Source organism: Staurois parvus, unplaced genomic scaffold (assembly GCF_062004578.1).
Source record: "Staurois parvus isolate SC_StPar_1 unplaced genomic scaffold, SC_StPar_1.0 ptg001060l, whole genome shotgun sequence".
Classification (NCBI taxonomy): Eukaryota; Metazoa; Chordata; class Amphibia; order Anura; family Ranidae; genus Staurois; species Staurois parvus.
In genome coordinates this window covers 70,716-83,781 of record NW_028318856.1, presented here as the reverse complement: position 1 = coordinate 83,781, position 13,066 = coordinate 70,716, and the positions used below count along the sequence as shown (strand labels likewise).

At 41.8% G+C, this 13,066-nt stretch overlaps 1 protein-coding gene across 1 annotated transcript in view; it reads right to left on the bottom strand.

The window, feature by feature from the left end:
• AXIN1 (axin 1) overlaps positions 1-13,066 on the bottom strand; it is a gene marked incomplete at its 5' end in the record, with an annotated part of 54,547 nt that overhangs the window by 10,920 nt on the left and 30,561 nt on the right. Inside the window, 3 exons of the mRNA XM_089658266.1 lie at positions 322-489; positions 6,098-6,205; positions 12,355-12,600. Coding sequence (XP_089514392.1) covers positions 322-489; positions 6,098-6,205; positions 12,355-12,600 — 522 coding nt within the window. The remainder of the gene's footprint in view (positions 1-321; positions 490-6,097; positions 6,206-12,354; positions 12,601-13,066) is intronic.

Sequence of the window (13,066 nt, the reverse complement as noted above, 5' to 3'; positions counted from 1 at the left end):
TCCTACTGAAGTTGATACAGGCTCCTATCAGAACAATTGTTTTATTATTATTCATTTCAAGATTACTGAAAATAGTTTTGTTGTAAAAATAACAGGGGGGTGTTAAAAATAAACTTCCCTGTGTCAAATACAATAAGTCCACCACATTATTTGTTAATAGAACAATGTATGCATACTAATGTACTGGAAGCTGTAGGTATGATCATTTCTAGAAGGGTTCCTGGAGACTTAAAAAAAAAAAAATAATTTCAAGGGCTCCTCTGAGATATAAAGGTTGAGAAGGTCTGGTACAGACAGTTTTTCCCGGTAGACAGAGTTTACCTGTAATTTCCTTTCTTCGTAAGCAGCTCCTTGAATTGTCCCAGGGTCACTACACGGCCCTTCACCATGGTCCTGTAGGGAATAGGTTCTCCACAGAAGTAGTACGCCACCACAATGTTGTCGCAGGGCTGAGAGGTTCCACTTCCTCCTTTCTTTTGAGGTTTTAACCTGTAAGAAAAAAATTAAAAATTGAATCAGAATGCAACACTCATCACATATATTTAGCAAGCAACTTAGAGGAGAAAACCTGGTGAGTGAACATTTCTCATGGTACGCTACTTTATCTTTCAGCTTAAATATCCCTGGAAAACACTGTGAATATTGCCTTTTAATGAAAAGGTTCCCTTCTCCTCCTAACCATCCCGTGACTGTTGAACTTCACTGACATACACAAAACAGAAAGCAGGTCTGTTGTCAGGGAAGGGTTTACCTTTGAATTCAGAGATAACGTATGAGGAAATTGACTAGAATTTCAGTCCTTGAAGGCAACCTGTCAGTTCCCGGTGGCCCTGCCTCCTATTATTCTGCTACATGTGCTCTTGAGAGCTGGTCATGCCGCTGCCCTTTTGTTTTTGGAAAATGGCTAAGAACATTACACAAATACAGCCAATCACCACCATGCAGCAATTACCACCGCTGTGGGACGCTGAGAATGAACTGCATACTGATCGGTTGAAATCAAGGCGTTCCTGGGGTCTTGTGGCTGCAGAGTTGACGCCTTGGTGGGCTCAGATGGAATATGGAGCACAAGCAAAGGATAAATCCAATAGCGATGATGATGATGCCGCTATCTGCTGCCGCCTTTTGTTTCTGGATAATGGCTAAGGACATTACACAAATGCAGCCAATCACCACCGGGCAGCAATTTCCACAGCTGTGGGACGCTGGGCATGAACTGCATATTGAACGGTTGAAATCAAGGCGTTCCTGGGGTCTCGTGGCTGCAGAGTTGACGCCTTGGTGGGCTCAGATGAAAGGAATATGGTGCAAAACGATGAATCCAGTAGCAATGATGCCGCTGTGTGCTGCTGCCCTTTTGTTTTTGGAAAATGGCTAAGGACATTACACAAATGCAGCTAATTGCCACCATGCAGCAATTACCACAGCTGTGGAATGCTGGGCATGAACTGCATACTGATCGGTTGAAAACAAGGCGTTCCTGGGATCTCGTGGCTGCAGAGTTGACGCCTTGGTGGGCTCAGATGGAATATGGTGCAAAAGCAAAGGATGAATCCAGTAGCAATGATGACGCATTGGTCTGTGTTGCACAGCTGCATTCTGAGAAATAGCCTTCACAATGTAAGCAGTAGCACTATTTCATTAGTAAGGGGGTCCATGATGATTCAAAAATATGGGCAGCGCCACAAAAATAAACTAAATTATGTAGTGGAAAAAAAAAAACGAATTATATATATATATATATATATATATATATATATATATATATATATATAAAAGCTGCAAAACCTAACCTATAAGGTGTGTGCATAAATGAAAAAACAGAATTGTGCTAATAATCTCACCCAACTTATTACAAATATAATCACATATATAACTATATAAATCTTATCACAATAAATGTGTCCAAATAATTGTGCAAAAAATCCAACACCAATGAAAATTTTTTTCCCGTGTTCAATAAAGCACTCCATGAGGACGTCAGATGACGAAACGCGTAGGGCGATCTTGTGGATGTGACCTCACGATGTTCCGTGATCTGTCGTCGTCCGTGGATGCCAGAGGAGGTTGTGTCTTTCATTGCTGAGAACGCGGTCTTGTGCTGGTGTTGGCTTAGACACCTTTTTTGTGAGTGTGATATATTTTAAATAAAATATTCTTTTTAAAAGTTACTGCACTATGAGCTTCTCTTCTCTATACTTCCCGAGTACCATTCTGAATCTATGAAGAAGCGGGTGCCATACTGATACATTCCATATATGCTGAAATTCTCCTGCAGAGTATTGCTCCCAGAGCACAAAGCGCTTATGCTGATTTATAATATGATCAGCATATTGCTCTGGTGATTTCATTCAATTTATTCGGTGGTGGATTTATGCACGGTAATTTTGCTTTCTGCACAGAAAAATAATTTTTGAACTTAAGATTGTTTATTGAACACAGAAAAAAACTTTTTTTATTGTTGTTGGACTTTTTGCAGGTCCGTGATGATTGCAGTAAAAAATAAACATTTCTTTCTGCCCTCACAGTGCTCTCTCTCAATCAAAATGGCAACTGGAACTAACTTTGCAATGCATTGTGGTCATTTGGGAGTGATAAATTCGCTGAGGGGAGTGTTTGTGAAAGAAAACACGCAATAATAACGAGCAAAAGCAAACAAACGTGCATTTTTAGTGCGAGCGTCTTTAAGTTTATTTTTGGGCTTTTCTTTGAGCAGCAGTGTGCATGAGACCTTAGATCATTGAGACCAGGGTGGATAAAAATCAATGATTTTTTTTAAAAAAATCAAAAAAATTGGATTTTTTTGATTTAAATCGGATTTTTTTGATTTAAATCGGATTTTTTTAAATAAAATGCTTTTTGAGGAAAATATATTACCATCCAAAGATTATTCCATCATGAAATAAAGATTAGTTTTTTAATTATGTAGAATAAGGCTGTATATGTTTAATTTTTTTGGTAAATAAATCCCATGAATCCATTCACAATGTCATGCTCTTCCAGAGGTTTTTGTAAGATTATTGGGCAGTTTCTCTGCCTACAAGATATTATCACAGATGATCGGTTTACTTTTGCAGTTCTCAAAACTGAATTTGACTCAGCGGAGATCACATGCCTCTTCTTCACAGCAAAAATGTTATAACATGAACAGAGTTAAGAAAAAGACCTTCATCCTAACTTCTACAAACCTATGAATACAGAATCAACCCCTTCACTGCTAAGGTTCAAGAAGTTCAGTGAATAGAATAGAAACAATATTTTTCTGATTGTTTGGAGTGGAATAGATCTGCACAAGAAGAAAGTGAAACTAAGTGTGAGGGGGAGGGGCTGACAGTCTACGTTTCTTCAAATATATATATTTTGTTTAGCCAAATTAGTTACCAAACATGGATGTTTAAGCAAATCACATCTGCTGGAATGTTATTGTTTCAGATGAATAAATCTATTTAAATTGTTATTATTAAGGTAATGATTATTTTTCTCCTTCCTAAGTACAACAGAAAAGTTGTCCAAATATGAATGATTAACCTATTAAACTGGGGATAAAAAAACTAATATGAAAAGTTGTTATTCTAAAAATCTTCATCTACTTGTATATTAAAGTTATACCAGCAAGAATTAGTCTTTATGTAGAAAACTAGGATTTACATCAATCCTTACTGACTAGTGATTTAAATCAAATCCACCCTGATTGAGGACACTGCTGCCTTTAACTGCTGATCTCCCTAGATCTGGAGCGCAATTGTTTTTCAAAGAAATGTTTTACTGAAAAGTTAACATGTTTCCAGAGCATTCCACTTGCATGTAATAATGTCAAGCCAAGACGTAACATTAATAATTTTAACACATCACTCATGGGTCACAAAACTGCATACTCAAATAAGAGCAAGTAATGTCATCACACAGCTATTGACCTTTCTGAAAGCAGAAACTTTGGAGAATAATACGTTAGTTGTAATTTTATTTAAATGTCACATGATCTTAGCGCACATGTTTATCAAACCCTTATTTTTAAAAATACAATAAATCAATTTTAATGGACACAAACACAATATATTGCCCAATTTATTTCTGTAATATATAAAAAAAAAACAAAAAAAAAAACAGAAACGTTGTTACCAAAAACAATGATTAGGCCAAGAGGCACCAAGCATGGTGAAATGACAACAAATTTCAGTACCCAGAATTGTCCATAGACGACGCTTTAAAAGCCTTTACAACGCCTTAGTTTAGCATTAAAGCAGAACTAAATGCTCAATACTCACCTGTCCTATGGTCCTGCACCGACATCTTCTGAGCGCAGATCTTCGGGCCTCTTCATTGGCCAGCAGGGCATGCAGTCACTCCTGCACATGAGTAGGAGGCTGTCATCCCAGCACTTAGAGACAGGCCAGACGCTGTAAGCGGAGCTGTGCATGTGCAGCTCAGGTACAGCACTGGAACAGCGAGCAGGCAGGTAGGGGCATTTTATTGCAGGAGAGACAATACATGTCTCTTCTGCAACTGCAATAAAAGCCTGCCTGCTTGCGATTTCATACAGCAGAGCTTCAGCTCTGCTTTAAATGTGAATGATGGCTCTAGAATTACTGCTCTCGGCCTGTGTGGCAATAACTAAAATGCCTAATAATAGTTTTTGTATGTAACCATACCTAACACACGCCTTTATGTATTCGTGTATGGGAGAGGGGGGCGTATTTATTTATTTTTTTGTAATATTGTGTTACTCTACCCACAGACATCAGCCATGCCAATCTTGGGCCAGCAGGAGGGTAAACAGAACCTGGGACCCATGGCAGCAGTAGCTGAGTGTGATGGCACCTTTGACAGTGCGTGGAAGTGATCTGGTGGCTATACAGCCACCTGAATTACTTCAAGTAGAAAGCTGTCAGCATGACACGTCTAAACGTGATTCCAGCTGCTATAGTATGTTTGATAGCCTAATTTAGCGTAAAGGATAGTGAGCGCTCTTATATATACAGCAGCTAGAACACTTCAGGTAACCACATTACCTCTAGAATCTCAATATAACCATAAAATAATCAAAGTGCAGCGCTCAGAAGAGTATGCATGTGACTGAAAATAGCAGAAAGGCAATAAAGTATCCACAGTGTTTCTCTGGAGTAATGCGAACTTCCACAGCCTTTACTGCCTCAAATAACAGAAATGCGCACTCACCAGAAACGCATGGGTTATGCGCATATATGATCAAACATTCCAGATGATAGGTACATCAAAGGTTAAGCAGCAGGCATCTCCTTCATGGTGGGTCATCACAGACTCCTTAATTAGATCCAAGGGTCCCCTTAAGGTCAGCCAGGTACTCCACACAAATCTTTTCTCTGGGTGGCAAAATGCTTTCTCTGTGGGGGTAATAGCTCCACATAGGAGCCCCAGAAAACAGATGCCAGAGATAGTGTATTTCCCAGACAATTTTATTAATGTAAAGAACACAGCAGGGCAGTATGCACATTCAAATTCATGTATGCACAGGAGAAGCAGCAGTACTGACCCCAGTAAAGATGGCCGCCGGGCCTCCTCGTGGCTCCGGCGGTGAAATGACGTCACGCTCGGCACAGCTCCTCCTTGGGCATACTCTGAGCGCTGCACTTTGATTATTTTATGTTTGATAGCCTGCTCTGCTGCCAATGCAAGCCTTGTGTCAGTGGCAGAAAGGGTTAAAGTAAACATGCTGAATTCAAACAATCTGAAAGAGGACTGCAGAAGGGTTCCTGCTGAAAATCTTTTTTTTTTTTTATTAGAAAAGCAGTGTAAATACACACTCAAATTTCTTTTCATCCACAGTGCACATCTTTCAGCACCAGTGTGGATGTGCTAAGAACATGAGCAAAGTACATCTTTTCTTCAATTTGTATGGAAATCTCCACAGCATTTAAACATCAATATTGCTTTCGTTACTTGATGCAATGGCCTCACTAACCAATAAGGGTGCTTGAAGGTCAAAAGTGTATGAACATTTGCTAGTGGGAAGGGGAGGAGGGTGACTGGAAGGGAGATGTACACATGGGGGAGGTATTAAGGATCAGGAGAGGGCTTGCTACTAGAGACAAACTGACACAAGAAAAGAAGAGTGACATACTGTGGCTCTGAGAGGTCCATGTCGGAGACAGCTGGCACCACATTCATCAGTGGAATATAAGGTGGCCTGACAGAAGAGCGCCCCCGCTGGATAACCTCTTGAACATACCTAGAGAACAATCTCACAGATTAGAATGCACTCTAGATCTACGACTTACTACACCAACAGAAATCTCACCCCTAGGGATTACGTGTAATAAGTTCTTTAGAATGGGTTTGAGTTGCCTGTAGCAACAGATTAGCAAACAAAACTGCCATCTATATGCAGAACAGACTTGAGTACAAAATGACATTTTTATTGGCTTCTACTCTAAGAATGATAGGATTTTTTAACTCACCATACAAATTATTTTCTTGGAGTCCATTGAGGGACACAGTAAGTATTAAGCCTTCAAGGTTATAATGAAGGCGAATGGAGGATTGAACACTGGCAAGCGCAAAAACTGTAGGCCAGCCCAGGATAACTGCACCACTACCAGCATGATCATAAACACAGAATAGGACCTGTGTTCCTCAGTGGACCCCAAAAAAAAAAAGAAAAAAAAAAAAGGATTTTATGGTGAGTACAAAATACATTCCTTCTCTTCCATTGAGGTTCAAAAGAAGACTTTCACCTTCGAGACATCCAAAAGTAGTACAGCTAAGGAGTAGACATACTGAAAACACTGACAGGCCCAGAAAACTGAGGACTGCACGCAGCTCAAACTACCTGAATGACCCTAAACCTAAAGCTGGTATCAGATGAGGTCACAACATCCACCAGCTAGAACTTTGAAAACTTGAGCAGAAGACCAGGTGGCAGCCTTTGAATCTGATCCTTGAGGCCATAAGTGTGGATGGTTTGTGAGCCACCTAGAGATAGTGTAATGAGAAGTTGGTGTACCCTTACAGAAGCCATTCAGGGTGACAAAAAGGCAATGTCAGACTTCTGAGACAGAGAAACTCACAGCCTGGACCACATCCAGACAAAGAGAAATTTCCTTTTGCTGAACTCAAAGGATAGGAAAATGAAATTCTGGTTGATATAAACAGCAGAAACTAATGGGAAAAAAGTCCTGGGCATCTATACCACTTGGTCCCTGTGCCAAACCAGAAAAGGTTCCTTGCGGGATAAGACCACTTGTTCAGGCACTCGCCTAGCAGAGTTGATGCTACTAGAAAACCACAATGTGGGTGAGAGTGGAGAGAAGAATGTCGCTAATGGTTTCAAATATTGGAAGCACCAGAGAGAACCATAAAGTTTTGCCCTGTACAGGATGAGATTCACCCTTTTTACCACAGTGGGACTTTCAATTACTACCTGATGGTTGATGTACATCACTGCCATGGTGTTCTCTGACTGAATGAGGATTGGTTGACCCCCCAGCATGATGGTCCAACGTTGCAAAATCAGCCAAATCCCCTAAAGGTCCAGAATGTTAGGCAAGAGAAGAGACTACTTTGACGGCCAAGTTCCCAGCACAGACAAGGTACCCATAACATGCTGGTATGTATTGTGATGTTCTTCAGGAAAACAGGACTTCCCCAATTTCAGAACTGGATTCCTGAGCTGTCAAGCCTATGTCAACCTGTTTTCTTAACAAAAAGTGAAAAGATTTTGCTGTTTGTTGCTTAGCTTTCTTCCACTGAGGAAGATACTCTTGTCACCAGTAGCATCTTCATAAAGGTATCCTGAGTAGGTCCTAAGAGACCTTATAGGCCATGTGGATCTGACATTTCTTCGATGTGGTCTTCATAGCCCCGCACTTTAACCAAAGCACCATCTACATGTATACTGACAGGATATCAATGCAGATCAGAAATCTGTCACAGCTGTAGCTTCAAAGAGGACTTCCACCTATTTATTAGTTGGGTCCTTAAAGACAGGGGCATCCTCCTCAGTAAGGTGTTTTCTTTGTGTGGGTGGGATAATGATATTGAACAATGGGGGCCAACCACTTTTTGATAAAGAGATCTTTAGCTGGGTAGAAAGCCATTAAGAGCTTGGGGGGAGCAAACAACTTGTAAGGTGTCTTGTCCCACCTTCCTTAAAGGGAGACTTGAAACAGCAAGCTATCCTCAACATCTGGTCCAGCAGGGTCTGGATGAAACAATTCAAAAGCCATGCTGAGGATAGCCGTGTCGAACAGCTGCAAATCGGCAAGACTAGATCTAGCAGCAATGAAGAGAAGAGTTTTCAAAAAAAGAAAAAAAATGGTGCTACCAAAGTAGGTTAAGTCTTTCACACAGCAAATCTGAAGAAAAGACATCCATTCTCCAAGGATGCTAGTAATAAAATGGAGGCAGGCTGGTCCTGGGCTGACTCACAGTTTGTTTTTAGCTTGCCAGTGTCCAATTCTCCAGTAGGCAGTAATATAACGTGAACGTGAAAGACTTCCTGTGTCCCCCAATAGAGGAGAACACTTTTTTTCCTTTAAGTGCTTTCTAGCTAAAGCAAGATGGCTGTCATGAGCTCAAGGGATCAGTATGGCTGCCAAATGTCTCCAAAGCTTTTGCAAATAGCCAGTCTGAATACTATGCATTTTTCAAGCATAGGTTCACCAGCTGATATCTGTAAGCATACCGTTTTGTTAAAAAACAGACACTAAAAACATGCAATATGCAAGGAAAAAAAAAAAACTCCCCAAAAACTGGTAATATAGTCATTGGTGATCTACCTAGTGGTTTCGTAATGCTTAGTGCAATTTCATGTCAAAATTCTCAGCTTGAGGCAGTGATCCTCCATACTTGCCAAAACAATGCTTTTCAACTGTACCGAACAGTACAGAGCACATCATATTGGTAGTTATGGGTAAAACGGATCCCTTAAAATGGAAAGCATCTTAGGACAAAAAGGCACCTTAGTCACCATAAAACTCATTTTACATTAAACACAAAGAAATTGTAATAACAATGGTTTTAAATCAAGTAGAGAAGGACAATGGCAACTTGTTATGTAGCTGGGCTTAAAGAGACACTGTCACAATGCCCATTTAGGACAGAGTGACAGTGTCTCCTGACAGCCGCCACCCCCCCCCCCCAGTCCAACAAGGTATACTTACATTCAGAGCTCCCTCCCCACTTCTCCTATGGATAGAGTCCACCCTGGGTGAGCTCCTGTATTAAAAGATATTAGTGCTTCTTCCACCCACATCAGTACTTAAGCCTGGCGATTAGCTGCTCAGACTCAAACATAGTCAACTCAGGGCAAGGCTCGTGCCCCTCCATATGCAGAAAGCCGGCTCCTACTCCAACTTAGCATGGATGAGTATACTTTTGCTGGACAGGGGTGGGCTATCAGACAATAATGTCCCTTTGTGTTGAATGGACAGTATCTTGAAGGGGGTGACCGTGTGTGTTAGTCTACCATTCTTGGCATATTTTTCAAGTCTTTGATTACAAGGAACTGTACAGAATGCAAAAAAAAAAAAAGTTTAAAAAGGTACAGTAATACCTCGGTTTACAAATGCCTTGGTTAACGTACTTTTCAGTTTACAAATGAAATTCCATTGAAAATAATGCCTCGGTTTTATGAATTTGTTTCGCAATACGAAGTGTATGACGGTGCCAATTTTTAAATGCAATTGCCGGCTTTTTTTTTTTTTTTTTTTATTCACTATAGCTCACAGAATTAGCTGTCACTTTCACCGGAGCTAAAGGAAACTTTGTTTCTTTCAAGAAACTAAAATGAGACATTGTTTCTCTTAACTTGGGAAATAAACTAAAAAAAAACCCCAAAAAACTCTCTTTTAACTGCGGGGAAAGTGACAGCTGAATTTCTGAGCTATAGTGAAGAAAAAAAAAACGTTAATTACATTTAAAAACCAGCACAATAAATAAAAAAAACAGGCCTGGGGTCTCCCCTCCCATCCATACCAAGCCCTTTGGGTCTGGTATGGATTTTGAGGGGAATTCCCACAGCAAAATTAACAAAAAAAAATGGCGTGGGAATGGCGTGGGGGTCCGCCCCAAAATCCATACCAGATTCATCAGACCATGCAGCCCGGCAGGTCAGGAAAGGGGGGGGGGGATTGATTGAGTGTGCCCCTGCCCTCCTGAACCATACCAGGTCACACACCCTCAACATGGGGAGGGAGGGGGTGCTTTGGGGCACCTTGTCCCCATGTTGATGGGGACAAGGGCCTCTTCCCCACAACCCTGGCAGGTGGTTGTGGGGGTCTGCGGGCAGGGGGCTTATTGGAATCTGGAAGCACCTTTTAACAAGGGGGCCCCCAGATCCTGGACCCCCCCCCCACGTGAATGAGTATGGGATACATGGTACCCCTACTCATTCACAAAAAACAAAAAGTGTAGTGTGAAAAAAGACAGGACACGGTCTGTGACAAGTCCTTTAATAAAAGAAAAAAACTAAAATAATGTCTCCCCGCAGTAGATCCAACGTCAATTACGATGCCCGCCATCACAACCGCTGCAGACCCAAACAAAATAATAAAACAAATAAGTATCCGCTCCCGACGATGGCTTCCAGCCATCTGCCTGCTCCGGTGGTTTGACAGTTCTTAAATATAGAAGGGGCAGGGCCACCTGGGAACATCCCCCATGTGACATCAATGATGTCCTAGATTGTAAGCTCGAAAGAGCAGGGCCCTCGATCCCCTCATGTTTTGCACTGTATTGTTATTGCTCTGTCACATGTTCTGTCCCCCTTTGTAATGTACAGCGCTGAGCGAACCATTGGCGCTTTATAAATACTGAATAATAATAATGTCACTTATGGCGGGGTCACTCGGGTAAGTATGATATGATTAATATTTTAATTTTAAAAATAGAAAGCCTTTACAGCTACTTAGAGTGGGTACTGATGATTATTGTCACTGGAAAATAAACTAAAGAAAAATCCTCCAGTTAAGGATGGTGTTCCCATGAGGGGATTTTTCTTCAGTTTGTAAAGCCTCTCATCTGTATATTTGAGACAGAAACTGAAATTAAATCTCCCCAACAGGATGCATGCAGGCAAAAAAACTGAACAAAAAAAAACACCGGCAGGGGTCTGTGAATGATGCAGCAGCAGTCAGTGTTGGACCTGTTGCAAACCCCTAATAGCCCCTTGTAGCACTGCTGGGTGCTTCTGTGTTACTGGAGGCCATTCAGTGAAGTACACAAGTATGGAACAGACTACATTTAGACTATATAAACCACCACCACACAGAAAGCCTGAAGTGGACAATTACCTAAAGCTCACCCATCATGAGTGGGGAAGGAGATGCTGCTACTGTTATTTACCTTCTGACCTGAACCTCATGTAGATCAGGAACAGCAGTAGTCCTTATCTGCATAATTGTTCTGGGTCAGTGATTTAACCCCTCGCCCTCTTGAGGATTTACCCCTCTTCCTGACCGGGCCATTTTTTGCATTACTGCGCTGCGTTACTTTAACTGACAATCGCAAGGTCTTGCAACACTGCACCCAATTTAAATTTACGTCCTTTTTTTCCCACAAATTGAGCTTTCTTTCTGTGGCATTTGACCGCTAATAAAAATTTTTTTAAAAAATCAAATTTCGTCATGTAGACCAAAATGTATTCTGTGACATGTCTTTGCTGAAAAAAATCCCAATATGTGTAAATTAATTGGCTTACGTGAAAGTTATAGTGTTTACAAATGGCGGTATAAATAGTAATGGCAGCAATCAGTGACTTAATGGGACTGCGGCGGACATTCTGACACTGGGGGGAACTAACTTAGTGTCATTGACATCCCCAGTGACACCAATACAGTGAACAGTGCTAAAAAAACTGAACTGCCACTTTATTAATGAAACTGGGCAGGAAGGGGTTAATGTGAGGGGCGATCAAAGGGTTAACTATGTGCAGGGAGTGTTTTACTAGGGGGCGGTGTGTGTGCTTCACTGTAAGCACACTGATGGGGATGGCTGTGCACAGCCATCCTGAGCAGTGTGCCCGAGCTGACAGGGAGGAAGACTGTTAAACAAAACAGTCTTGCTCCCTGTCGGTAATCACCAGGCGATACCCAGTAATTGACATCTGTGGCCACGCATGGCGGTGCGTGTAGGGCTTGCGCGCGCCCCCTACCCGGAAATATGTGTGTGTGATTTTGCGCACCCGTACCGCCATGCAATAGTTAATGAACTGAAGCCATTGAGTCACTGTGACTGTCAGGCAAGTATCATGTTCAGAAGGAGAGGTAAACAATGGCAGCATGCTTTCCATAGGACAGCTTTTCTTTATATTTAAAAAAAAAAAAAGCACAACCAGAGAAGGCATAGAAAACTACTCTCATACTACGAGGTGTATCATACCTTTGCTTCACTTGCATTTTTCCTGCTTTTCTTTCCTCCTCTTCCAGCCTCCTGCGTGCTTCCTCCAGCTGTGTCAGCGGATTGGGGGCAGGGTTGGGTGGCATGGTGGGATCTTGCACGAACGGGTGGGAGGGCTGAACCACGTTACGTAGTTGGGCAGTGACCCACGGGTGAACGGCACCCGGCCGCTCGATAGAAAGTGGTCTAGGCACATCATGGCCAGGTTGCTTCTTGGCACCTGACGAACTGCGGGTATGAACACAGGGGTCAGCTGGGACACTTACAGAACATAAAAACACATATGTTATGAACATGTTTCAATTCACTCTCAGCCCCACTTAACCTCTGTCTAAATGGAAAAAAAAAGTGCTTCCCCCCGATATCCTTTTAAAACGACTTGCAGGGAATTCCTCTTTAATTGTTGTCTGTTTCTACAGACTCCTCACTCAGCTGAATGGCATTGCTTAACATTACCCAGCTTCAGCTTGTCTAGTCTAGTTCCAACTGCCGGCAATGGGGAGACTGAACTTGATCTCATAGAAAGCACTTCCTAGGGTACCCCTCTGTATGCCACAGAATATCACACCCCCATTTATTCCCAACCAATCCGTTCAGAGATTATATCCATGTTCATGTAGTAACTGTCAGGGCTCAGAGCAGCTCCTTTCACCCCCCCTCCTCCTTTGCTCATCTGTACAGCAGCAATGAGTCT